The sequence below is a fragment of the Puma concolor genome, chromosome A3, assembly GCF_028749965.1.
Source record: "Puma concolor isolate L17-30 chromosome A3, mPumCon1.1.hap2, whole genome shotgun sequence".
Lineage (NCBI taxonomy): Eukaryota > Metazoa > Chordata > Mammalia > Carnivora > Felidae > Puma > Puma concolor.
Genome location: NC_141669.1, coordinates 45,551,949 through 45,577,868, shown reverse-complemented (window position 1 = coordinate 45,577,868; position 25,920 = coordinate 45,551,949). Strand labels below are relative to the sequence as shown.

Below are 25,920 nucleotides of genomic sequence, written 5' to 3'. Positions count from 1 at the left end.
ATGAGCTCTTTTATCTAGTGAACTATTTAGTGGTGAAAAATAGGATTTATTTAAAATATTGACCTCCTTAGTCTTAGTTTCTTTCGTGATTTCTTACATTAGAAGTGCTTGTCTTAACCCTTCAGGATTATACCTTTCCCTTTTATGCACTCTCCATGTTACAAGTAGGCATATGTTCAGTACTCACTTATAGGATTTGGTTTGATTCCGTGATGAAGTAAACACGTGTGCTCATGCACACACACACCTCCTCCCCCCTAAAAATACTAATTTTGATTTCTTATTAACCAAACTCCTTAATATACATCCTGAACTTCTCCGACAGTATTTTCTGGAAACTTTACTGTAACCTATTGAGTCCCATTGTTTATTTATCCAAATGTTCTCTGGGGCTGTTTTGTTCTTACTGCACACATTCATTGAGCTAAGAACGGAGGGGAACGGATACCCACAGATGCAAGTGTGGTAGTAAATTTGTCAGGTGGCTAACATCACTGAGGGCACGACTGGGGCACGCCATGCTAGTCGTCCTCGTTACAGTGGTCATATTACAGTGGTCATACTTGTGGACAATGGCACAGCATGGCGTAGGACAAACAGAACAAGCTTGTGTTTATTTTTTTTTTAAACGTTTATTTATTTTTGAGACAGAGACAGAGCATGAACAGGGGAGGGGCAGAGAGAGAGGGAGACACAGAATCTGAAGCAGGCTCCAGGCTCCGAGCTGTCAGCACAGAGCCCGACGCGGGGCTCGAACTCACGGACCGTGAGATCATGACCTGAGCCGAAGTCGGACGCTTAAGCGACCGAGCCACCCAGGCGCCCCAACAAGCTTGTGTTTAAATCTGACCATACAACTCTTCCCTCCTTGCCTTTGTTTCTGCATCTATAAAATGGGGTAAAAATGTTGACTTACCAAGATGGTGATAATAGTTATATGGGATAAACACTCTAGGTGCCTCATCCTTGGTGGGCACTTAGAAATGCTGGTTGTCTTTTTCTCCTACTTCTCTTAACAGAAGTCACAGACCGATGTCTTCCATCCAAAGTTACTGTGGAAACTATTGGCTAGAAAATGCTTAGAGAACAGTTCCTAACTGAAAAGTTGTGTTCTTCCTTGGTCACATCCAGACCTCCAAGAAAAGTCTGGCCAAAGTGTAGATTAAATTACCCCTTGGCCTAAGAATTAATTTCTTAAAATTCTTTTTGCAGTATAGTTGACACATAATGTTATATTAGTTTTAAGTGTGCAACACTGATTCAACAGTTCTATACATTATACAGTACTGACTACACTAAGTCTAGCTACCATCTGTCACCATACAACATTATTACATGCCATTGATTATACTCCCTATGCTGTACTCCTCCTCATGCTTGTGACTTAAAGTTGAGCTTTAGTACCTCTCAATCCCCTTCACCTATTTTGTCCATTCCCCCTCCCCCTCCCTCTGGCAAACACCAGTACCCTTCAGTCCATTTCTGGTTTGTTTTGTTTTTTTAGTTTCCACACATAACTGAAATCATATGGTATTTGCATTCCTCTGCCTGACTTATTTCACGTAGCATAATACCTTCTATGTCCATCCATATTGTTGCAAATGGCAGAATCTCATTCTATTTTTACAGCTAAGTAATATTCCTGTGTGTGTGTACATGCATATGTACACAGCACATCTTCTTTATCCATCTATTGATGGACATTTCAGTTGCTTCCATATCTTGGCTATTGTAAATAATGCTACAGTGAACATAGGGGTTCATACGTCTTTTCAAATAAGTGTTTGTTTTCTTTGGCTAAATAGTAGTAGAATTATTGGATCATATAGTATTTCTGTGTTTAATTTTTTGAGGAGCTTCCATACTGTTTTCATAGTGATTGTACCAATTTACATTCCCACCAACAGTGTACAAGGGTTCCCTTTCTCCAAGGATAATTTTTTTTTTAATGTTTGTCTATTTTGAGAGTGAGAGAGAGTGGGAGAGGAGGAGCAGAGAGAGTGCAAATCTCAATCAGGTTCCGTGCTGTCAGAGCAGAGCCTGAGGTAGGGCTTGATCTCACAACTGTGAGCTGAAATCAACAGTTGGACCCTTGACTGACTAAGCCACTCATGTGCTCCTCTCCAAGGATGAATTTTAAAGAGTGAAATCATAAGTCTAGTGCTAGCACTAGGAATGTAGGTTTCTCCCTTGTGTTTATTTGGTAATTAGCATTGCTTCTGATGTGGTGAAAGACCCCTTTATCTTCCTATTAAATATCAGAGTTATTCAGGTTTGGTGGTCTCTTAAGATTCTCCTAGTACACCAAGAAGGAAAAGAGTCGCTGACAGAAAGGGGTAAAAATGGAAGATGAAATGATGGCAAAGATTGGTGTTCTTCCTTCATCCAAGAACCACAATGCAAAGGAATATATAATTATTTTTTAACATGTTCTACCCAGGTGATAACTCTCTATCACAGTTAATTAGCAAGGCATGACACTTGTTTTAAAAAGCCTAATACAAAAGATAAGGAAAAAACACTGTGAAAAGACATTATTAATGCCTACACTTAATGCTCAGCTTTTCTATCGCCAATATTCTCTTAAAAACCTCCAGGATTAAACCCCTCAGTTGTGATGAGGAGAAGAATGGATCCATATTCCTGGAATAGAACATAGAGTCGTAAATCAGAGGGAATTTCTAATACTTGGATGATACAGAGAATCAAAAATTAGTAATAATCTCCTTTTATTGTTGAGTTCATATAACCCAATTTGTAAATAACCCAATTTAGGAGTGCAGAAAGTGATTTCCGAAGAACTCACTTAGTTCAAAGTGATAGAAATAATTATCCTTCTAGCCCAAGTATGGATATGTCTTTCTATTTCAGAGGTATTGGCCAAGAATGGTACACGAAGTGCTGTCCTCTCAATTTCTATTAAGTCCCTAAAAATACTCCCCCCACAATAATGGTGCAATCTAAGTAGAAGAATGTGCTTGTGGGGTGCCTGGGTGGCTCAGTTGGTTGAGTGCCGGACTCAGGCTTATGATTCATGGGATTGAGCCCTGCATCAGGCTCTGTGCAGACAGCTGACAGCTTGGAGCCTGCTTTGGATTCTGTGTTTCCTTTCTCTGCCCCCCACTCACACTGCTTGCTCACTCGCTCTCTCTCAAAACTAAACAAACACTAAAAAAAAAAAAAAAAAAAAAAGAATGTGCTTGCTATGCAGGTGCGGCTTCCAGACAGGTCCTGTCTTCTCCCTCTCTTCCTAGTTTGCCTCTCCTACAGCTTTTCTTTGAAGAAATTCTGCAGCTGACATGCTTGTCTCCCAGGCCCATGCTTTTAGTATATTCTCTGAAAGGATGAGACACACACGTACATCTGTCTGAGGTGTCTTCCTGTCCTCTTCGTACTTCATGCTTAGCCTTCATCATACTTCTTAAGCTTATTCTGATTGCTGAGGGCCACTAAGCTGGTAATGACCTTGGTGTTATTTTTTTTTAAGTTTATTTATCTTGAGAGAGAGTGTGAGTGGGGGAGGAGCAGATAGGGAGAGAGAGCATCCCAAGCAGGCTCTGTACCCAGAGTGGAGCCCCACGCAGGGCTAGATCTCAAGACCGCGAGATCACAACCTGAGCAGGTACCAAGAATTGGAGGCTTAACTGAGCTGCCTAGGAACCTCTTCTTGGTGTTATTTTCTTTTACTTTTCCTTCTCAGTTTTTGATGTATGTTTAGAAATTTAAAAATAAGCTTTCATGATCATATATTGTATATAATGTACACAATTTTTTCCACATAAGAAAAAAGCTGTGATCTTTGCTCCTTTCATTTTTCTTTTGTTCTAAATACATCTTACAGCTTCATTTCTTCCAGGAGATGCTTATGCATATTATTTGAAAGACCAAATGAATTCCTAGTTGGGAAGTTTGAACTAATTGCAGTGACCCCCTAGGATACTTTCTAAACCTAGCAAAACTGACCAGATTTGCACATAAGAATCTTCTTTACCTGAAAACAAGTATTACTCTGAAGAATATTTGCATATATTGGTTTGAATGAATGCTGCGAAGATTTTTAAATCCTCCATTTGCTCAAAATAGTCTTTTTGGCATAGCATTTAAACAGAAGCATCATCAACCAGAAAAGTTTTCTCAGAAATTTCTTTCATTTTTTTTAAACAAAGATCTCTGACAGATGTGAAGAAAGATGTCATTTGTGGATATCTGATGTAGATCTCCTAGGGTGAAAAAGGTAATGTGCTTGATCTGTTACTAGCCTCCTAAATGTGGCCGCCCTTTGGTCTGTGGATACAGGCTGGTTTTATTTTCACACTCTCTCAAGCTTCACATACGAGAATCACTTTTAAAATCTGGAGCAGCGAAATAAGCCGAAAGTGACACAAGGAAGATGCAGACTTAATATTAACATTCTAGGGGCGCCTGGGTGGCTCAGTCGGTTAAGTGTTCAACTTCAGCTCAGGTCATGACCTCAAATTTTTCGAGTTTGAGTCCCACGTGGGGCTCTGTGCTGACAGCTCAGAGCCTGGAGCCTGCTTTGGGTTCTGTGTCTCCCTTTCTCTCTACCCCTCCCCTGCTCGTGCTTTGTCTCTGTCTCTCCAAGTAAATGAACACTAAGGAAAAACTTAATACTAACACTCTAGCACCTAAGAAATCACTTCCCTGCAGTAGGTAAATTTGAAAAAAAAATTGTAGTGAAAATACCCAATAAACCTGAATGTATGTTTTATGTGAATATATAGGAGTATGAATTATAACATATATAAACTCACACCAGATGTTTATGGTTTTTCTTTGGCTTGTGATGACTGTTAAGGGTTTATTCACCTATATTTCTTCCCAAACTTTGACAAGTGATTCCTTAATTAAAAAATATATTTTACTTGAAAATATTGGAAACTGTTCACAGATATACTGCAAATATAAAAATAATCAATACCTCTATGTTCTTTAAGCTTCACGTGCTGTTAGTGTTTTACCCCATTTACTGTGTTGTGTGTGTGTGTGTTCTCTCTTTGTCCTTCAAGCACACAGACTCTTTAATTGTCAAATGGGTAAAGTCAGCTTTATTATATATGCTTACACACATAACAGACACTCTTTCCCTAATTATTTCTACTAAAAATTACAGATTTAAAAAAAAAATTAACATTTATTTATTATTGAGAGACATAGAGCATGAGACACAGAGGGGTAGAGAGACGGGGAGACACAGAATCTGAAGCAGGCTCCAGGCTCCAAGCTGTCAGCACAGAGCCCGATGCGGGGCTCAAACTCACGAACTGTGAGATCATGACCTGAGCCGAAGTCGGTCGCCTAACCGACTGAGCCACCCAGGTGCCCCCAGAATTTCAGATTTTTTAAAAGGGATGACACCAGCACATGTATTAATTTGCTAGTTTTGCCTGGTTAAAAGTGTTACTTGATGAAGGCCTGTGGGTACGACACAATCTTCCCAAATACGGTCTTTACACAGTAACATCCATAAAAAAAACTGTGTCGGGGTGCCTGTGTCAGGGTGTCAGTCGGTTAAAGCGTCAACTTCAGCTCAGGTCATGATCTCACAGTCCGTGGGTTCGAGCCCCACGTCAAGCTCTGTGCTGACAGCTCAGAGCCTGGAGCCTGCTTTGGATTCTGTGTCTCCATCTCTTTCTGCCCCTCCCCCACTTGTGCTCTGTCTTCTCTGTCTCTCAAAAATAAATATTAAAAAATGTTTTTTAAAACTTGGGTCTTTGTAACTAGAAGGTTAGAGCAATCAGCTACCTAAGTTTGAGTGACCTGAGTCAAGTTTGTTCCTGGTTGATCATGATATAATATTGCATACTTGTTTTCAAGCATTTTATAAAGTTTAAGAAACATTTAAAAGGTGGGGGGAAAAGTGATGTTCAATTAGATGGTGTGAACAAAGAAAACTTAGGACATTTTCATAAGGCACTAAGTATTCTTGAGGAGTAAGAGAGAGTGAAACCTGCAGAATCTATTCATTTCTGAAGCTAATTCATCGCAAAGGTTTTTTTTGTTCTTGGGAGCTCCATGAAACTTCAGAGTTGGTAAAGACACTGGAGGTCATGTGGTTAACTTACCATAAGATAGAAAGTCTGTACCTAGCATCCCTCATAGGTGGACCTTCTGCCTTTGCAAGATATTATTGGGAGGAAATCACTGGGGGTAATTTCTTGTTGTATTTTACAGAAGCTCTAATATTTGAGAAATAATGTTCCTTTTTACACCGAAATTTCCTAAGTAAATTTCCAAAGCACCTCATCTGTCCCCCCTTCGTTAGCCTTTATCACATTTTATGAGGGTCATAAATACAAGTATTACTTGCAAGATAGGGCTGGGAAATCCTTGAGGAGAAAATTCTATTGCAGTCTCCTCCACCCAGTCATCTTTCACCCATGATTAGTAGTTAATAAATATTTTGGAGTACTTGATTCTGCCAGATCTTCCTGTCATATCTCGACAGTGGCCTAGCAAGTGGTTTTCTTTCCATCCTTCCAACCTTCTTCAGCCCATTTTCTCACATTGCTACTAACTTCTTTCTAAAAACCAGAAGTGTCCATGTTTCTCTTCTGCTCTGTCTGACAAGAAAATTTAAAATTCTTTCTAGTGTCCCCACACAATACGGGTAGATCAGCTGTTGTTCATGGGTCTGGAAGCAGAGGAAGCCATTAGTCTTGTGTTTCAAATGGGACTAACTTGGTTACCTCTCTGTCTTTCCTGGTGCTTGAGCAGGTCTCTAAGCCTTCGTGTCTCCATTGGTAAAATGGTTACCTAGGTTGGTTATTAGAATTAATGGCATCATCTACAAAAACATTTTGTAGACTGGTTGAGGCAAACACTAAAACATGAGTTAACCCAGGTGCTAGTGAGATACAGTTTTTATTAAATTTTTGCATTAAAAATTTTTTAACATTGATTTCTTTTTGGAAAATGATCTACATTCAGTTCTTTGGTTAAAAGTTAGATACTGAGTTTCAAGGTTTGCTACTTTAACAAACTTTATATTATAAATTCAGTAGATATTGACAAATCTCCTGAAATAGACTCTACAATATTAGATATTTATAGTCAAAGGTAAAGAACTGCATTCAAATTGCCACACACTTGAAAAAGCGAATTAAAGTTTTATTATTGGTGAAACCTATGCTAAAAAATAAGGTATAAAACTGGTGTGTACTTGTGTTAGACCCAAACCCGTCAAATAGTTTCCCAAATCATGTCAAGTAACTTTGATTTACCATCTATTTCTTTTACTAATGCCAATAATACTAATTCTGCAGTTTGTTTGTTGTGGTCCTCTGAAGTCCATTGTGTTTTATTTATGATTGTGCATTTATAATTATGCAAATATGAATTGCACACAGATTAATTTTATCTGAGCATAATTGTTATGTATGATAAAATAGTCATCCTTTAGTGACCACTCTTTATATTTCTATGTAAGGAGTAACTAATTTAAAATCAGTACCTGGAGGGTATCTGTGTGCAGGAATGGACTGGGGAAAAGTGGAGAGATCCTTTGGAATTCCTATGCAATTTTCTATCTGTGTGCCATACTTAAGCTTTGCACAGCCTTGTAAATTACAGTAAGGAAGGGCTAATTTTCTCATCACTTAACTGCTGCCAGGCTGGAGCAGAATATTCTAGCAGATAAATAGCTGTGGCAAAACCACACACATTGTTAATAGTTTAAATTCATGTAGTACAGGCCTTACACAGGTGCCATGTGCAGAACAGATAAGTGGTGGGGAGAGCTGAGCCATTAATTTTTCCATTGAGATGTTGGCAAGGGTGAGGGGTGAGAGGCTATAGGGAAAAGCAAGAGGAGTCTCAGTGGCAGAAAGAACATAGCAATATCGATAAATTGAGAGAGACTAAAAGAAGAGACCGAAAGGAACTAACAATTAGTACTACACGCTGAGGTAAACAGCCCTTATCCAGCCAACAAAGCTAACACAGCTGCCTTTCCTTAGCAGATTGCTGAAAAGTAATAAGACTTTTCCTGTCTTTCAAGCAACTCCAACCCATGCCTTTCCACGTGGAGTTTTTCATGAACAGTTAAAAGAAGCAGCAGATGTCCAAGTTTTTCATGTGTTTTAATAATTCCTATCCTTTTGAATTGTGTCCCATTAAAGAAATTACTTTGTGGTAGCAGTTTCAGTTCTGGTACATAACACTGCCTCACACTTAGTAAGCTCTCAAGAAGTGTTTGCGAAATTAAGAATATGGATGAAGGAATGACAGTACCTGCTGGATAGCAGATGAGGCAAAGTGAGTCAGTCAGTTTGGCCAAAGGGTTGTGATTACTGTCAGAACTTACATTTAAGGAAGGAGAAAAGGTATTGATATAGTGAAAAGTTGTTGATAATAATTTAAAATGATACATAATAATTATAGCAATAGAATAATAGCTATTTGACCTTGCCATGTACTTTAGCAAGGTCAAAGGTTAGGTTAGAATCAATATATCTTTTATCTTGGAATCCTCAATTTTGGAGAGCTTAAAGTCATCAAGCCATCTGCCTTAGGAACCAGCCACTTGGGTAGGTTTAACTTTGGAGCTAACCCTTGTCATCCTAAAGCATCTCTTTCCACAGATGACTTCTTCCTTCAACATCCTGTTCCCTTGGACTTCCATGAATAACCTCATTTTGCTTCATTTTTGTCTTGCCTCTGACCATTATACCTCAGTATCCTTGGTTTTCTCTTCTTTCCTGCCACCTAAATAAGGCTTTTCCCTAGAGCTCTGTCCTTTGCCCCACCTGATTCCCACTAAATGGCCTCTTTTCTTGGAATCTCTTGTACCCCACATGTGTTTCTCTAGTACCAACCTCTCCCGAGCTCCAGACTTATGTCTGGCTGCATATGTGACATGTTAATTTGGATGACTTCAAGCATCTAAAAAAGTTCTCAGACTAAATCTAGTTGTTTTTGTTTTTTTTTATCTCTCATCAATGCTAAATTTTCTTGTATTTTTCTTTTAGCTAAAGGTACTGTCTTTTTTTTTTAATGTGATCATTCAATCCAGAAAATTGAGAGTCTTCTCCACTCTCCTCCTCAGTTTATCTTGAAATCCTCTGATTCAGTTCCTTTTACAACTCTTGCTTTGGCCTCACACCTTCATCTTTGACCACTGGCTAGTTCAGGCCCATGTATTTTGCCTGGATCATTGCGATAATTTCCTAACTGCTTGTCCTGCCCCCTCTCCCAACTTCTTCCCTTATATTCCATTATTTCTGACAGTCTGCCTTTGCAAAAATGCAAACAGGGTGCTTTGCATTATTTATCAGCAAAATTCTATCTTCAGGATAAACTTTAAAGTTCTTAGCATGGCATCAAATTATTTCAGTAGGCCCTTGACTACCTCTCTCATTTCCTATCCTACTTTTCTTTGCCTTCCATTCTATGTTCTGCTACAATTGTTTGTTGTCAGATGTAGAGTGGCTATTTCGTTTGTGTGCTGCCGCTCATGGTATTTTCTCTGTCTGAACTTCCTTCTCTTTTTAACCTAATATATTTATATTCATCCGTCTTTGAGTAGCTTAGTTTTTGAAGCTTAATTCTCTAAACAATGAAACCAGTTACTTTGATGTTAGTATTATACTTGGTGCATATTAATATTAAATATGTTACTATGTCTCTGGTTTCATGTTTCCAAATGTGAGCACGAGGAGATTAAAAACCAGGTCTCATTTATATTTTCATCTGCACAGTTAGCACACAGACATGACATAAATGTTTCTTGAATGGGTACCAAAATGAATATGCTCACTGTTTTGATCTTAGTGGCTATGATTTATCCACTTTAAATTTCTTCTTAGCTTTCTGGACTATTGCCATATGCTATATTCTCTACAATAGATGTTCCATGTCTTCATGACCATTGTTATGTTCCAAAAGAAATTCATGATCTTCTGGGTTGGGTTAACCCTTTTCAGGTATCTGTTTTCTTGTGTTATAAAAAGAATCTATGTAATTGAACTTGTTGCCAGTAGATGTACATTAAAATACAGAGTTCACAAGAGTACATGACATTCTCATTAGACACAAAGAATATTTTTTGAGCCATGCTATGGTATTTGAAAAGCAATTAACATATTGCACATTATTCCTGTGAGACACAAACTGTTTCTTTCCCATTTTAATTTGCCTGCTTAAAAAAAGACAGAAAAAGATAGATGAGTTTACACTCAAGGTGTATGCCTTTCCCTTGTGACCAATGAGCCAATTTCCTTTTCATATTTGCAGAATATTGATACAATTATTCTTTCATCAGACATGAAATTTGAGTGTATAACCAGTTTGTGGAAATCACCTAGTAATTTATTAGGTTGATAACAGCAATTAAGTCATAATTGCTTCTGAGAAATATAAATTGACTTTCTGTTTTAAATGGATAATTTAACATTCCAAACCACAGACCTGTAGTGTAACTAATTTCTGGGATAAGAAGTTTGTTTCTCCTATTATTAAACTAAAAAAAAAAAAAAAAATTCAACCTTTGATAATCCAGTAACGAATTACGCAGTTGCTGAATTCTTGGGTTCGTGTTATATCTTCATTCCTTTCCCTTGTTGCTAATTTTTTTAAATATTTATTTATTTTTGAGAGAGAGTGAGAGAGAGAGAGCACGAGCAGGGGAGGCACAGAGAGAGATGGAGACACAGAATCTGAAGCAGGCTCCAGGCTCTGAGTTGTCAGCACAGAGCCTGACGCAGGGCTCAAACTCACAAACTGTGAGATCACGACCTGAGCTGAAGTCGGATGTCTAACTGACTGAGCCACCCAGGCGCCCCTAATCTTTTTTATATTTAAGGACATCACAGTGGAGGGAATTTTAGATAGAACTGGGACGTGTTGGTAGGACCATGGATTTTTCAATGATTGGACATGTTGAAGACTGTACTTTCAGGGATTGTTTCTAAAGTTTGTCACTAGAGAAGTTTCTCTCAGTGTGGAGTGCCTGAAAGCATGAGGAGGAGGAATAATGTCCCTTCCTGACTGTGAAGTTGACTCTGGGTGTTTCTACAGCTGCCCTTGTCATTGATGATTGTTCCCTCCTCCTTTAGGGGACTAAGAGGAAAGTGGCCCGTTGTCTGAGTAGTTTCTCTAAAAAAAAGAATTTATTTATTTATTTATTTATTTATTTATTTATTTATTTATTTATTTATTTTTAAATGACGGGATCTAGCAGTGGCCTTGGGACACTGTTATTATTTTTTTTTTAACCTTTATTTTTGAGACAGAGAGAGACAGAGCATGAACAGGGGAGGGTCAGAGAGAGGGAGACACAGAATCCAAAGCAGGCTCCAGGCTCCAAGCTGTCAGCACACAGCCTGACGCGGGGCTCTAACTCACAAACTGGGAGATCATGACCTGAGTCGAAATAGGACACTTAACCAACTGAGCCACCCAGGCACCCCCTCTAAAAAAGAATTTAAATAAATGTAAAAGACATTCTTTGCTCATAAACCATACAAAAATGCATAGCCAGGCCTAACTTGACCCTGCTAACTGACCATTGCTAACTGACCCTGGTTTAATCAATCCTGCTTGTGAGACTTTCAAGTATGTGACGTTGCTGCTCTCAGTAACACTCCCCTCTTCACATAAACCGTCTATACTTAGGTGCACACGTTGTGAATGCTTACTGGTGTAGCTTCTACCCTCTGGAAGTTCAGAAAAGCTTTTTCAGATAAATCGGGATCAAGGATTTTACAGTGGCGGTTCACCAACCGGAGGATTTAGTGGCCTCAGCTAGTCTGCCTCACACTGACCACAGAAGTGACATTTATCATCACAAGAGGTGATGTACCCCATGTCGGTAATTCTGAATCTCAAGCTCACTGAGCCACGTCAAATATCAGGGTAGACCAATAGGTGCTTCGCTGACTGAAGGGCCACCCACCTGGATTCATCTGCAAATACTAGGTTCACTATAGTGCCATGTAATGCTCCAGAGGCCTTTTGATAAAAGTAGGAAAAATGACATTTTTGTTTATGAACCCTAAATCATCTGTTAATCATCAAGTATTTATCTGCTTGTGTGTGAAGCACTCAGCTGGGTTCAGAAGACACTGAATTGTAAGGAAAGCTTCCTAACCGGTGTGTGCGCGTTCTCTCTCTCTCTCTCTCTCTCTCTCTCTCTCTCTCTCTCTCTCACACACACTCACACACACACACACACACACACTCACACACACACACACCACTAACAATACATAATGTCACATAAGAGTCATATGGGTAGGCTGGATAAATGACAAGGAGTTCAATAATGGGACTTGAGAGAACCTTGTACACGCAGAGGAGTCTTACCTGAGAAGGGTCCAACGGGAGCTTCACAGAAGCAACAAGGAGGAAGGCACTGGAATATTTAACAGAATAATTAACTGTGGGAACACATGGAACATCATGAGGATGGAGTGAGGCAGTCAGGAACTTCTGTGGCTGGATCCAGTGGTTCACGAGGGGAGTCCTGGGGGATGAAGTTTGAGAAGCAGGGACTGGTGTCAAATTGTTGAGAATCTTGAGGGCCGGTGTGGGGGGGACCTTTAACATGAAGTAATCATTGTGAGCTTGAATTTCTTTTGGCTATACTTCCTGAAAATGACATCCTGATTGGAGGAAAATTGTAACACATGGCTTAGTTATATAGGGGATTTTGACATATTTTCAAAGAGATGATGGAAATAGAGAACCACCAGGTGAGATTATAGCATCTTAAATTGTCAGATGGTTGGTGATTAGGTAGTTGGGGAGGCATTGACGATTTGGGGCCAGTGGGGTAATATGATTCAACAGAATTTTGAGAGTGGTTTGTTGGGGGGAAAAGAGTTGCACAAGAAAAGAGACGAATTTGGAGTCTTGATGGTGGAATCAATGGGAGGTGATAGTGGTCTGAATAGGGAATGGAGAACATAATGACAATGGAAATATGGAAAGCACTGAGCTCTCTAAGAAAGAGGTGTTGAGAGAACTTCTGAGGACAAGGAGCAGGACCTTGCGATATACCAGCTACTGGGGTAGAGTGAGGAAGAAGAAATGAGGAAGAAACAAGAGGAGGAGCCCTGAGAGGGGTATAAGGAGAACCACAGTGGGGCGCCTGGGTGGCGCAGTCGGTTAAGCGTCCGACTTCAGCCAGGTCACGATCTCGCGGTCCGGGAGTTCGAGCCCCGCGTCAGGCTCTGGGCTGATGGCTCAGAGCCTGGAGCCTGTTTCCAATTCTGTGTCTCCCTCTCTCTCTGCCCCTCCCCCGTTCATGCTCTGTCTCTCTCTATCCCAAAAATAAAATAAACGTTGAAAAAAAAAAAAAATTAAAAAAAAAAAAATTTAAGGAGAACCACAGTAAAGCAGAGCTTGTTAAGCATAGGCGAGTCAACTTGAGGAGTGGATGGCAAATTGTGGTAAGTCCCACATGCAGGGCAGAGAGGATGAGAGCTGAATTAAAAAGATGGTTGGGGCACCTGGGTGGCTCAGTCAGTTAGTCACCCTGCTCTTGATTTTGGCTCAGGTTGTGATCTCACAGTTTCTGGTATAGAGCCCTGCATTGCCCAGTCTCTTTGCTGGCATCACGGAGACTGCTTGGGATTCTCTCTCTCCTCTTTCAAAATAAATAAATAACCTTAAAACAAAAAAGTTGACAATGTAGAGAGTTGAAGGAGAGAAAAGAGACTGTGACTGTATTTTCAGCAAGAGGGTAAAGTAAGTTTTCTTTTTTTGGCTCTCTAAATATTTGATTCAATTAAATGCATTTTGGACACTGGCTTTCCTGTCAGTCCATAAGGTAAAACTAAGGATGATTACCTTTGCCCTGCTTTACTGTGGTTAGTTGTCAACCACTGTTCTGGTCAGAACTTGAAACTATAGGGGCGCCTGGGTGGCGCAGTCGGTTAAGCGTCCGACTTCAGCCAGGTCACGATCTCGCGCTCCGTGAGTTCGAGCCCCGCGTCGGGCTCTGGGCTGATGGCTCAGAGCCTGGAGCCTGTTTCCAATTCTGTGTCTCCCTCTCTCTCTGCCCCTCCCCCGTTCATGCTCTGTCTCTCTCTGTCCCAAAAATAAATAAATGTTGAAAAAAAAAAATTAAAAAAAAAAAAGAAACTATGGTCATGAAACGCCCACAGCAACTCAGCAACATTCACAGGTGGAATTAGGGAAAATGCAGCCAGCTTCCACTGGCCTACAACGTCAGGTAGGGACATCCCATAATTGGACTTTCACTCATTGTTTTTTGTGCATTAACTTTAGTAAATAACTCTGTCTTCCTAAATAATCAGTTTCTCCTCTCAAATGAAATTCCTGTGCACTTAGGTTTCTCTTAAAAAAATTAAATATCTAAGAATAAAACGTGCTGTATAATTATCAAGTCATTATCATTGTCATTTATTTCCGATTAAACTGAGCTGTTTAATTGCAAATAATATCTTAAGAAGATAAATGGAATAATTAGTTTATTTTTAAGTATATGCCTGAGAAGAAAGAGAGGAAATCAATAAGGTACTGTGCAATCTTAAAATTAAGTCAAATCTAAAACGGAGGTTAGAGGTTTTTTGTTTGTTTGTTTTTGTAGCTTAATAAAACATAGATAATTAAAACTCAAAGTCCTTACTGTTTTCCACTCCAAATGTTACCTCAATTAGGCCAAGAGAAACTTTTCGTGTAAAGATAGAAAGATTCTCATCAGGAGAGCTTGGCACAGAATGAAAAGATGAAAATGTTTCTGTGTTAATTATTGATACACTACAGGGAGAATGAATGTTCAACACTGAACGAATAACATGCTTTTGATTTAGAAACCCCAGTTAATTTATTAAAGTGGTCTTGATTTATGCTTTTATCTTAGACTTTAGTCTTTAAAAGAAGTATTTAAGGCACTTGGAGTCAGAATTATGATCATGCTTCATTGTCCATAGCTGGCTTTCATCCTCCATTGTCAGTGCTATGAAATTCCATTATTTTCCCTTTGTCAGTAGACATTTTAATGGGCAACTCAGAGACTGCCTTGGGGGTTACTAGTCAGATATCGTTAAGGGGATAACAGACCTCGTTTAGATAACACTGTAGTAAATAGTTAATAGGTATTGCCAGGATTTGCTCACTTGTTTTGTTTCTGATTGCATCAGTATTTCACAATAATTAATACAGCAATAACATTAGATGTGTTAACACACCTTAATCCCACTAGGGCTCTCTGAGACCTTCTATGATCTAGACCATCTCTAAGAGGCACGAAGCTGTAAACTAACCCAAAACTTGGGTTTCCCTAGGCACACTCAGTCTCTTCAAATTTCACCGAGGCTAAGTCCCTGTGGCCGCCAGACAAAAGGGCCTTGTACTCTTTGAAAACAGAGGGACTGTCGAATTTTAAACTAGGGAGACAGGGAGGGAGGAAGGAAGGAAGGGCTGTTGTAGAAGTGAAACAGGACCTGCCCAGTGATCCCAGAGACCAGGTGAACGACTTAAATCTGCAGAGGCAAATAGGAGTGAACGGAGGATGAAGATACAGGGGAAAGGAAGTGAAGACACATACACATTGTTCTCTTTTCCTGGGAAAAGCTCAGAATAATTAAAGGAGACATAGTGCCTCACTTAACCATGCCTTGTTCTTGAGATTTCCTGATTAACTGCTTTAATTACTTCATATCAGAATGACTTGCTTCTTTAGAAGAATGAGTCTGATGTTATCTTCCTTCAGATTTTTTTTTAAGATCTTCAGAAAAGGAAAGTGAATAACTGCACAAAGGCCTGTTGACTTGGTTTCCTACTTGTTTGATTCAGAATAGTTACGTTGCACAGCAGCTGGTGAGGGTCTGGTGTATATGAGGTAGAACAGCACAAGTTGTTATTTTTTTTTTTTTTGGTTGCTACCTTGAACTATGAAGGTAGTAAAAATCCCAGGACACATTTATCTTCCCGGGTTGTCACAGACAACTAAGAAAGCCACAGGATTTTCTCATACCTCTAGCATTTGCTTTTTGCCTTTTCCATGTTTATAAGATTAGACTTGGGGCAATGAATCATTAAATCAGTACATAATTTATTTCATAAAATTGTTTTCTTTTTTGGAATTTTCAAAATTCTGTATGTATTTGAGATGACTAAGTTATTATCTAAAGGGTTTAACTGACATTGAGAGCCAGAAAATCTGAAGATCATAAGTAAAATTTTGTCCCACTTTTCAACAAGCAGTTTCTTGGTTCCTAAAGAAAAAAAAAGTTTGACCTTTCTCATCTGGGCATTAAGAATCTTGGGAACTTAATATGTGGGTATAAAACCACTCCACTGGAGTTAGGTATATGCTAGAGCCTTTCTTTTTCTTCCTTTTTTAATGTTTATTTATTTATTTATTTTTAACGTTTATTTATTATTTTTGGGACAGAGAGAGACAGAGCATGAACGGGGGAGGGGCAGAGAGAGAGGGAGACACAGAATCGGAAACAGGCTCCAGGCTCTGAGCCATCAGCCCAGAGCCCGACGCGGGGCTCGAACTCACGGACCGCGAGATCGTGACCTGGGTGAAGTCGGACGCTCAACCGACTGCGCCACCCAGGCGCCCCTTTAATGTTTATTTTTAAGAGAGAGAGACACAGAGGACGAGCAGGGGAGGGGCAGAGAGGGGAGGACACAAAATCTGAAGCAGGCTCTAGGCTGACAGCAGCAAGCCCCATTCGGAGCTCAAACCGTGAGGTCATGACCTGAGCCGAAGTCAGACACTTAACCCACTGAGCCACCCAGGTGCCCCTATGCTAGAGTCTTTCTTCTGGTGTAACTGTAGCTAAACACTTTACTGTTATGCTCCAGATTTTACTTGGTATGTCATGCTTGCTCAGTTATGGCTTTGAGTGCAATTAGATACAAATTCAGCTTAAAGATAGTTAATTCCTGGCCAAAGAAAGACTAAGATATATTTGTGTTTCACCTCTTGGTAGGACAAACATAATACATGCAGACTACTTTGAAACAGGTAATTACGAATAGGATGAACTAGCATTTGAGAGCTTTTATCCCTGGTAATCGTTGACTGTTTGCATACCTTCTTAAAGTGTATGAAACAACCATGTACTACCCCCATTGAGTATCTGAGATGGAGAAGTGGTTATTTCATTAATTTCCTCATGGTGATTTGCATCATGCATGCCAAAGGATACATGAAAGAAACAATGTAATGCAGTGGCTAGATCATAGACTCTGGAGCTGTAGGGAATGTGCTGCAATTTCAGCTCTGCATTTTGCTCTGAGGCTGGACAATTACTTCTCTCCTTAAGCACATTACTTGCTTCCTCTAATGGACATCTAAGTGCATTTTTTTCCTTGTTTTGCAAATCTTGTTATTGTAAATTGGGTCTTACCATCAGATATTCCTTGTATATATGAAGGCAGTTAATTTTGCATATTGATACAAGTGGCTTTATGAAAAAATTATTTTGTAGTGAGTTTTTGGTTGATTCTTATTTTTTTCCAAGTTAATAGGTATAACATCTCCAAAAATTATTTTATCTTCTTCTTTCAACTTTAAAAAAAAATTTTTTTAACGTTTATTCATTTTTTGATAGAGACAGAGCATGAGTGGGGGAGGGGCAGAGAGAGAGGGAGACACAGAATCTGAAGCAGGCCCCAGGCTCCGAACTACAGCACAGAGCCTGATGCGGGGCTTGAATGCACGGACCGTGAGATCATGACCTGAGCCGGATTGGACGCCCAACCGACTGAGCCACCCAGGCACCCCTTCTTTCAACTTTTAATGCCCTTCTTTACCTTTCCTAATTGTGTTTTCTAGAACCTTCAGAAAGATATTAAATAATTTTTATAAATTTGCAATTTTTTTTGTTTTGTTTCAACATTAGTCAGATTGCTTCTATTATTTTACATTGAGTCTGTGGCTTTTGGATTAATGTATTTGTAAATATGTACAGCCCACAAATATGCACACCTAAACGCCTGATTTGTCACCAGTAACTTCTTAGCTTTCAAACTCAATGGGTATTTTCAGTCTTGATCTTACTTGCTCTCTTTGTAGACTTCCCTACTGTTTTCCCTTGTCAACTGTGCTCATGAAATCTCTGGGATCTAGTCAGAACTCTGTGGCCATTCTTAGTATCATTTGTGAGCTCCTTTTGTCTACTATACATTGAGGGCTTCCTGATGTTGTGTCTTGGACTCACTATTCATGCTGTTATTTTCCCTGGGGATATCGTATCCATTTTCATGGCTTCTGCTCCCGCCTTTATTCTGATGGTCCTGCATCTCTATAGATGGCCCTTTTTCATACCCTTACAGCCAACTTTCCACCAGACTTTTCCATGTAAATGAAACACAGGCATGTTAAACCTACTCTTCTTCACCTGCTATCTTTTATGATTGTCAAGGTCAGCAAATGTTTTCTTAAAGGATCAGTCGTAAATATTCCAAGCTTTGTGGGCCACACAGTCTCTGTCCAAACGTTTCAGTTCTGCCATTGTAGTGTGAAAATGGCCAGTATGTAAACGAACAGGCCTGGTTGTGTTCTAATAAAACTTTATTTACAAAATAGGAAGCTGACATTCAGGATATAGCTTGCTGGCTCCTGCCCTGTGCATGTTGCCCATGCTATAAATTTAGGTTTTATCTTTGATGGTTTCTTCTTTATTCTCATAGGATGTATATCTTCAAATTTTGCAGGTTGAATTGTGTCCTGCAATATGTACTCTTTATCTGCATAAATACGATCTTGTACTCTCCCCGTTTTTGGGGGGGGGGGGTTCTAAAGGCTTGGCAATTGCTCTGAAGAATTCTACTTTTAGTCCTGCCAAAGCTAATTCCCTAACTGCCAGAGGAAGCTTTCTAAAACCACCCAGGATTATATGACTCTCATGTTTCAAACTCTTGATGACTCTTCATTGTCTGACGTAGGGTTGACAAAGTGAAAGCTTGCTAACATGGCATAGAAGTCTCTCAGAATGTGCCTGGGCTCTTTTCACAAACTCTGTCTCCTATTCATATTTTGGTCCATTCACATCTTTGGAGAAGCAAATGCCAAGGTAAGTGGGATCAGATACATAAGGAAGATTTTCCTGTGAAGGGTAAAGTGGGAGAGGACCAGCAGAATCAGCTGAGAGAGATTTTTGACTGCAGTGCAGGTCAAACACTTGTGTAAGGAGAGCAAGAAGAAACAGATTTTGTAGGAAGAGCCTCAACACAGTTGTGACAGTGTCTCAGGCCAGAGGAAAATCCAGAGCAGGAGCAGAGGTTGCCTGTTGGGCAAGTCCCCATCATGCAAAAGTGGCCTGATTGGGCTTGGCAATTGACAAAGGCTACCTGGGGTCAAGTGTGGCTTCTTATGAAATGGTGATGGATCTATAGGTGCACAGATGGAAGCAGTCCATTAACTGTGCTCATGTGGAAGTTTCTCTTAAAGGAGAACTGATTGGGGCACCTCCATGGCACCAAACCTGTGACTTCACGCTTGACACTTCAGCTTCAATAAACCTTTTGTGATATTCTTCATATGCCATGATATCCTTCATCTCCAGGCATTTGTTCCCAATTCCTGCCCCTGACTTTGCTTGGTCAAGTACTTTTCCTGCTTCAGGCCTCAGCTACGGGATAATCTCCGGAAACATGTCTTTACCTCCCACCTCCCAAATTGCCATTACTCAGTGATCCCTTAGCATCATTGGTATGTTTTCCAAATTAGGATTGGTTGTGCATGCTTTTGGTTTTATTTTTGAGTGGACAGTAAACCTCTTGAAATAAAGAATTATTTAGTCTCTGCCTTCAGATATCCATACCAACTGATGCCAATTTTGGAATGAATGGTTGTACTCTCAGTTAGTTATTGGACAAGGTGACCCACACGACACAAAACAGTATGACAGATGATACTCATGCCATTATATTTGGTTTAGGAGAGTTGCATAGCTGACGTATTAAATAGTTTTTTTTTTTTTTTATGATTGTGATTAATGAGAATCATTTCAGCCAATTGTGGGCAATCTGATATAGCAATGCTGGGCTTAAAGTCAAAAGACTTGTGTTCAAATCCTGAGGTCAAATCTGAATGACCATGGCACAACATCCCTGGTGTCATTTTTTTCTCTTCCATTAGAGATAGTAATATCAAGAGCACAGAATCGTAGACCTCTCAAACCATTTGTAATGTATACAGCCTCTTGCTTTACAAAGGTCTCTTGGCTGCCTCCTACTGTACCAGCCTGCATCAGGCATGACTCATTATCCCATGATTGTACTGAAACTGAGATCACATAACTCCCTGTAGAGAGAATGGACGATAGCTGTGATTCAAAAGCAGGTGTCTTCTAATAACGGTATGTGAGGGGAAGAAGGTATATGTATTATTCTGGGTACTGGTCTTAAACTGTATGGACTCATAAATTATTTCAGGTTAAATTTTTTATAGAATTCAACAGTAGAAATAATGGGAGATCAATTATGCACTGACTTACTTGATGGAAGGATAGTATCCTAGCCTTCTTTGCTTAGGGATGAATTGTTGTGGCTGCTGTCTTTAAGGCTCTTCTTTCCAATTGCCACTCCTTAACCTGTAAGAATGAAACAATCATTTTCTAAAAGTAAAGATGTTAATAAAGAACACGATAAGTAAAACTCACAAAACACAAAATATTATGCAAGTCAAAAAAGCAGAATAAAAATAGAGGACATAGAAAGAAATTAAAGTCTCATTTTTAAAAAGAAAAAGATTGAGAAATGTAGGCCTGCCATTTTAAAATGAGCTAAAATGACAATATAAGATGGAACTAAGAGATCAAAAGGATAAAAAGATTAAATGAGCTTAAAGAAGGCAAACAAGAGACTTAGACATTTAAAATGTAAAATCTCAGTGGATTAAAATAAGTCAGAATAGTAGGAAACAGTATAAAATTCTATCACAGGGGCGCACCTTTGTCTAAAGGGAGAGAGAAAGCCTTGGCCTTGCCCTCCTCTGGTGTTAGCATGTTACCAACTTAAAATACTCCATGACCAGGAGAGTTTTGATCCAGAACGCTGCTACGCCCCTTCCCGCCAGAAGAGGGCAGCCGCACAGAGAGTCGAAGACAGGCTGTACTGATGCAGGAAAGAGGCTTTTTACCTGTCTGAAATGACCTGAAGTGTGCTAGCAGAGACACCTGCTAAATGTTTAAGTCATTCCCAAATACTGCAGAAGCAAATATTTCTCCCTCTCTCAGCTTGGACATTCATTCTTTCTATTTCTTGATCAGGATTCAGTTCGAGGAGTTTTTTTTCCTATTGCTTTAGCAACTATAAATAGAGTCTTTTCTTCTAGTCCTTAAGCCTCTGGATTCATTTGGCTGTGTGTGTGTGCGTGCGTGTTTTCTTATTTTTTAAAGCCTGTTTGAGATCTGGCCAGTTTTCTGAACACATACCCATCACCCACACAACCAACCCATGCGCCGTCCCTTACACCACACATCATCCCCCTCCGCCCATTACATACAACATAAAGCCACCCACTCAGAAACACACATAGGCAATGCACACACACCCATGCACACTTCCCTTTACCTTTATGCCTGTTCTCTCCTGAGTGGCTTCTCCCTGGCAGTCCTTCCTGTCTATCGTTGCAATGCTTCCTGTCTCCACCCCAGATACAGAAGAGAATATTGTACATTTACTGTTTCTTTTCCGGGGAAATTGTTTGAAACGTTTTTCCCCTGTAATCTATAAATAATGAATAATTCCATTAGAAATGTGATGAACAGTGTAATTTTTATGCGGCATTTTTCAAGCTCACTGCCTTGGTGCATTTACTCTCATGACAGCCTTGGGTCGTGGCAAGGGGGAAGATCATTCCGCTCACGTTTCCATGTTTCCTAAAGTGTGTTGGGTTGTCCTAGGTAATGCATACATTATAAACGGAACCCTCTCTTTACTTAAACAGGTCTGAGGAATGCTGCTGTAAACTGACTCCTTTAATGCATAACTCCCCTAAAGCATGTCATGTGATAATTTCCTCTGAGCCTTGCAGTATTTTCAAAACATATTGGCCTGGGAAACCTTATTTTTTCATCAAAACATTACATCTCTAAGCTCAGTGTTCCGTGGAAAATAATTTAGGAAGTAATGTTCTAATGACAGTAGTACATTTTCCTCTGTTCTGCACAGAAACTGTTTCACAGTTGCTCTTACTGAAGAGTTCAAATTTACCTCTGTATATTTCCATCAAATTGCACTTCTTTATATTTTTAGTACAACATATAATAAAAAAAAATCTGTGATAGAACTGGTATATGATGCTGAAGAGTCTCCTGAAACCTCTAAGCAGAACGAATGATTTTCATTATGTTTTATGTGAATAGGAGTTTCTGCAAAAGAGTTCTTAGAGGGACACCTGGCTGACTCAGTCGGTTGAGCATCTGACTCTTGATTTTGGCTCAGGTCATGATCCCACGGTCGTTGGATGGAGCCTCACATGAGGCCCTACTCTGAGCCTGGAGCCTGCTTGGGATATTCCTTGTGTCTCTCTGTCTCTCCTTCTCTCCCTTCTCTCTCTCCCCCTGCCCCTCTTCTCTGCTCATGCACATGTGCTATTTCTCTAAAAGAAAAAAAAAAAATCTTTGAAGATCAATAATCTCTATAAAAGAAAATAGTCTGATTATATCTTCATCAGGTGTTTAGAATATCAGTACTTAATGCATGTTACATGATAAAATTATCATAAATGCATTAATCAAAAACAGTAGAAAGAAGGAGTGAGAAAGAATTCAAAGGGATGCCCTTGGGAAGAGTCACTGCAGACACAGCTCTGGTACAGATAGCCAGTGTGGCAGGAACACCAATGTTCTCCTTTCAGCCTTCCTTTGGGAATCTCCCATCATGATATACCCTGCAAAGCCATCCACTATACTGAGGCCTCTTCGTGATTTTTTGACACTGTTGGGAGGGTTACTAGTGTACAAGATACAGGGTCTGAGTAGCACTATTCTGAGTTAAGTAAGAAGCATCTTCTTTCTAAGATCTGAGCACAAATGTGAAGCTGGTCTTTAAGCCAAAACGCACTACAGGATAGCTTATCTTCTGTTTGCACAAGCTCGTGTGTTTGCCTTCTACACTGAAGAGAGAGCTTTGATCAATGAGTAATTACCTAGGAAATCCAAGATGCCAGGGGACCTCATACCTTGTCTCTGTCTAGTGGATGCTTCTTTCTTCCAAGTCACCACCTGCTTGCACTCACTCCTCAGGACCTCCTAGCTTTTGTGCTGACAGCATCTTCCTTTATAACAGGAATCAGAGAGTCAGAGACAGTGATGTGTTGAGCACAAATTTCAGCAACTACCTTAGGATACTTTGGAGGGTCAGGGCACACTTTACCAGAGCACATAGTCAAACTTATTTAGTAAAAACTAGGCAATTATTTTATATTCCTTTAGAAGAAAATCACACAAGTGTCTTTCATAGTCTCCACTGTCTTTTTAGCACTAAGCACTCTAGTAGGCAATATGAGTTTTTAAAATTTGACGAACATTTAAGGAATTATGTGGTCAAAGGACATAGCAATGAAATGGCAGTCCTGCCATAGGATCCTAGGGTCGTTAGACCATTGACTCCATTACCACCACTCCGGTCCTTGGACCTCTGAGTGTGCATCTCCAGTGAACGTGAGCATACCATTTGCTAGAGCAGGTCTTTGCACTCTACTTAACGTTGTTAGAATGATCTTCCTTGTTCTGAGCAGAAAAGGGGTCCCCAGTGGAAACCAACCATTGGGAAAAGTCCGCTTTGCCTCTATTTCATGTTGTTATCACACGCTTCATGTCTCTCCACTCCCTTGACTTGCTGAGAATAATATTCTTCAGGTTCTGCTATTTATCTATCTTTGATCTCCTTTTTTTTAAAACTCTTTTTAACGTTTTTATTTATTTTTTGAGACCGTGTGAGTTGGGGAAGGGGCAGAGAGAGAGGGAGACACAGAATCCAAAGCAAGCTCCAGGCTCTGAGCTGTCAGCACAGAGCCCGATGCGGGGATCGAACCCATGAACTGTTAGATCATGACCTGAGCCGAAGTCAGACGCTCAACCGACTGAGCCACCCAGGGGCCTCTATGATCTCCTTTATTGACTCCCATCCTTCTGCACCCCCCAGGAATTGGTATTCATTGGGTCTTATTTGGTTTTATTATTCTATTCACATTATTAGTATGTGAGTTACTGCCTTGTGTCCCGATAACCCTAATGATTCCCAGGTCCTCATACAGGTTAATCTGTCTCTTAAATTCTGGATACATATTTCTGTCCACCACTGCATATCCCCACTTAGGTGTTTCCAAGCTCCTCAGGCTTAGCAGGGGCAAAGTGAAGCTTAAATTCTCTACAACACTTTCGTGTAAAGAAGTATCTCTATTTTCCCCTTAGGTAGGCTCCTTCAGAACATGCTAGTGTCTCTATCATGATGCTGTCAGTTAATTGTGACAAATTCCACATACATACAATGAAGCTTTTTCTAGAACACTAGTTTTTTATACAAAATATGTTCATGTCTAGTGGGAAGTAACCTGTACAGTATCTGTCCATTGGATGCTATTTGCCAAGGTTTCACAAGGCTTCCTTTGTTGGGATTCCCCACTTCTCATGAAGTAGATAGAACATGTACACTAGTCACCGCTAATGCATCTTTAAGTTATTGATTACAAATCATGTTCAGCTCTGGGCCTCTAAAATCTTCCCTTAATCCTTCAAAGTGCTACAATAAAATTTGCTTTCCCTGAAGGCTATGAATGTAAAAAAAACAAAACAAAAACGAAAACCCGTGTCACAATCTCATTTGAAAACTCTTTGATTGAGGATAGCCTTTTTCAAGAACATGTTCTTGAAACAAGATGTGCTGTTTTCTACCTGAAGATTAGATTTAGGGGAGAGTCTCTTACAGACAGTTGCTACTTGGTCAAGGCCACCTTGGTGTCTCTCAAAGCAACCAGCTACTTCTCTATGGAGAGTCTTGCCTTGGATATTTCTGGTTTAGAAAACAGTGTGCAAAGGCAGTCGTCTCTTCTCTAATTCTTTCATGGTGCTGCTTTCAGAATAAGATAATCCTGGACCCCATGACGTTCAGCGAGGCCAGGTTCCGGCCGTCCCTAGAGGAGAGGCTGGAGAGCATCATCAGTGGCGCGGCGCTCATGGCAGACTCGTCCTGCACACGTGATGACCGTCGCGAGAGGATCGTGGCCGAGTGCAATGCCGTCCGGCAGGCGCTCCAGGACCTGCTCAGCGAGTACATGAACAACGTAAGTCCCGGGCTCCGGGGCTCCACGTCTGGTGGGTTTGGGCACCGTCTGGTGGCTTTTAGGAAAGCGTGCATAGCAGGAAGAGGGGACACGTGTTTTCTGGAGAGAGTCAGGTGAGACTGAAGAACCACTTAGGGAGGGTAGTGTCCTGAGCTCAGCTCAGGATGCACTGTTAGCAGGGAAGAGAGTGGTGGAAGAGACTTGTTGTGAAAACTTTGGCTGTTTACTTGAATGATTTTGTGGTCATTTTGATGGCTGACCCTGGATTGAGGTAAGATGGCAATCAGTAAAAAATGGATGGTGGACGGAAATGACTGAGGATCTAATGAAGTCCTCCTGTACAAAGGGTGGCTATAGATGCTCATCGTCGTCCTTAGGAGGCATTGATAAGCATAATAGGTTATCAAATGTTTATACAGGCTTGGTTTAGGTGGAAAGGTTCCAGTGGCAATGCAACGTGGAAGAAGTATTGATTCATTGTGCAGCTGGAAGTCCTTATGAGAATCAATCTCTAGGCCTTCAAATGGGTATTAGTGATATCCAGCGATTTTGCAGCATAGGCAGTAGCTGTCCTCTCCTACAGTTGTAAAGTGGGATGGTCGTTACAGACCTGAAAACTATGCAGAGAAGATGAAATCCATATTCTTGGTTGTGAAAGGCACTGAATTATGTTTGTATTGATT

The 25,920-nt window shown here is 40.2% G+C and overlaps 1 protein-coding gene and 1 non-coding gene across 5 annotated transcripts in view; both read left to right on the top strand.

Moving 5' to 3' along the window:
- Positions 1-25,920, top strand: part of CTNNA2 (catenin alpha 2) — a 1,114,437-nt gene that overhangs the window by 367,780 nt on the left and 720,737 nt on the right. For all 4 annotated transcript variants that reach the window (XM_025932078.2, XM_025932082.2, XM_086700738.1 and 1 more), the window contains exon 7: positions 25,034-25,237. In XM_025932078.2, the coding sequence (XP_025787863.2) occupies positions 25,034-25,237 (204 nt within the window). The remainder of the gene's footprint in view (positions 1-25,033; positions 25,238-25,920) is intronic.
- Positions 10,900-11,108, top strand: LOC147582419 (small nucleolar RNA U3). Its single transcript, XR_015249623.1, has one exon. It is a non-coding gene; the product is annotated as a small nucleolar RNA U3 (small nucleolar RNA).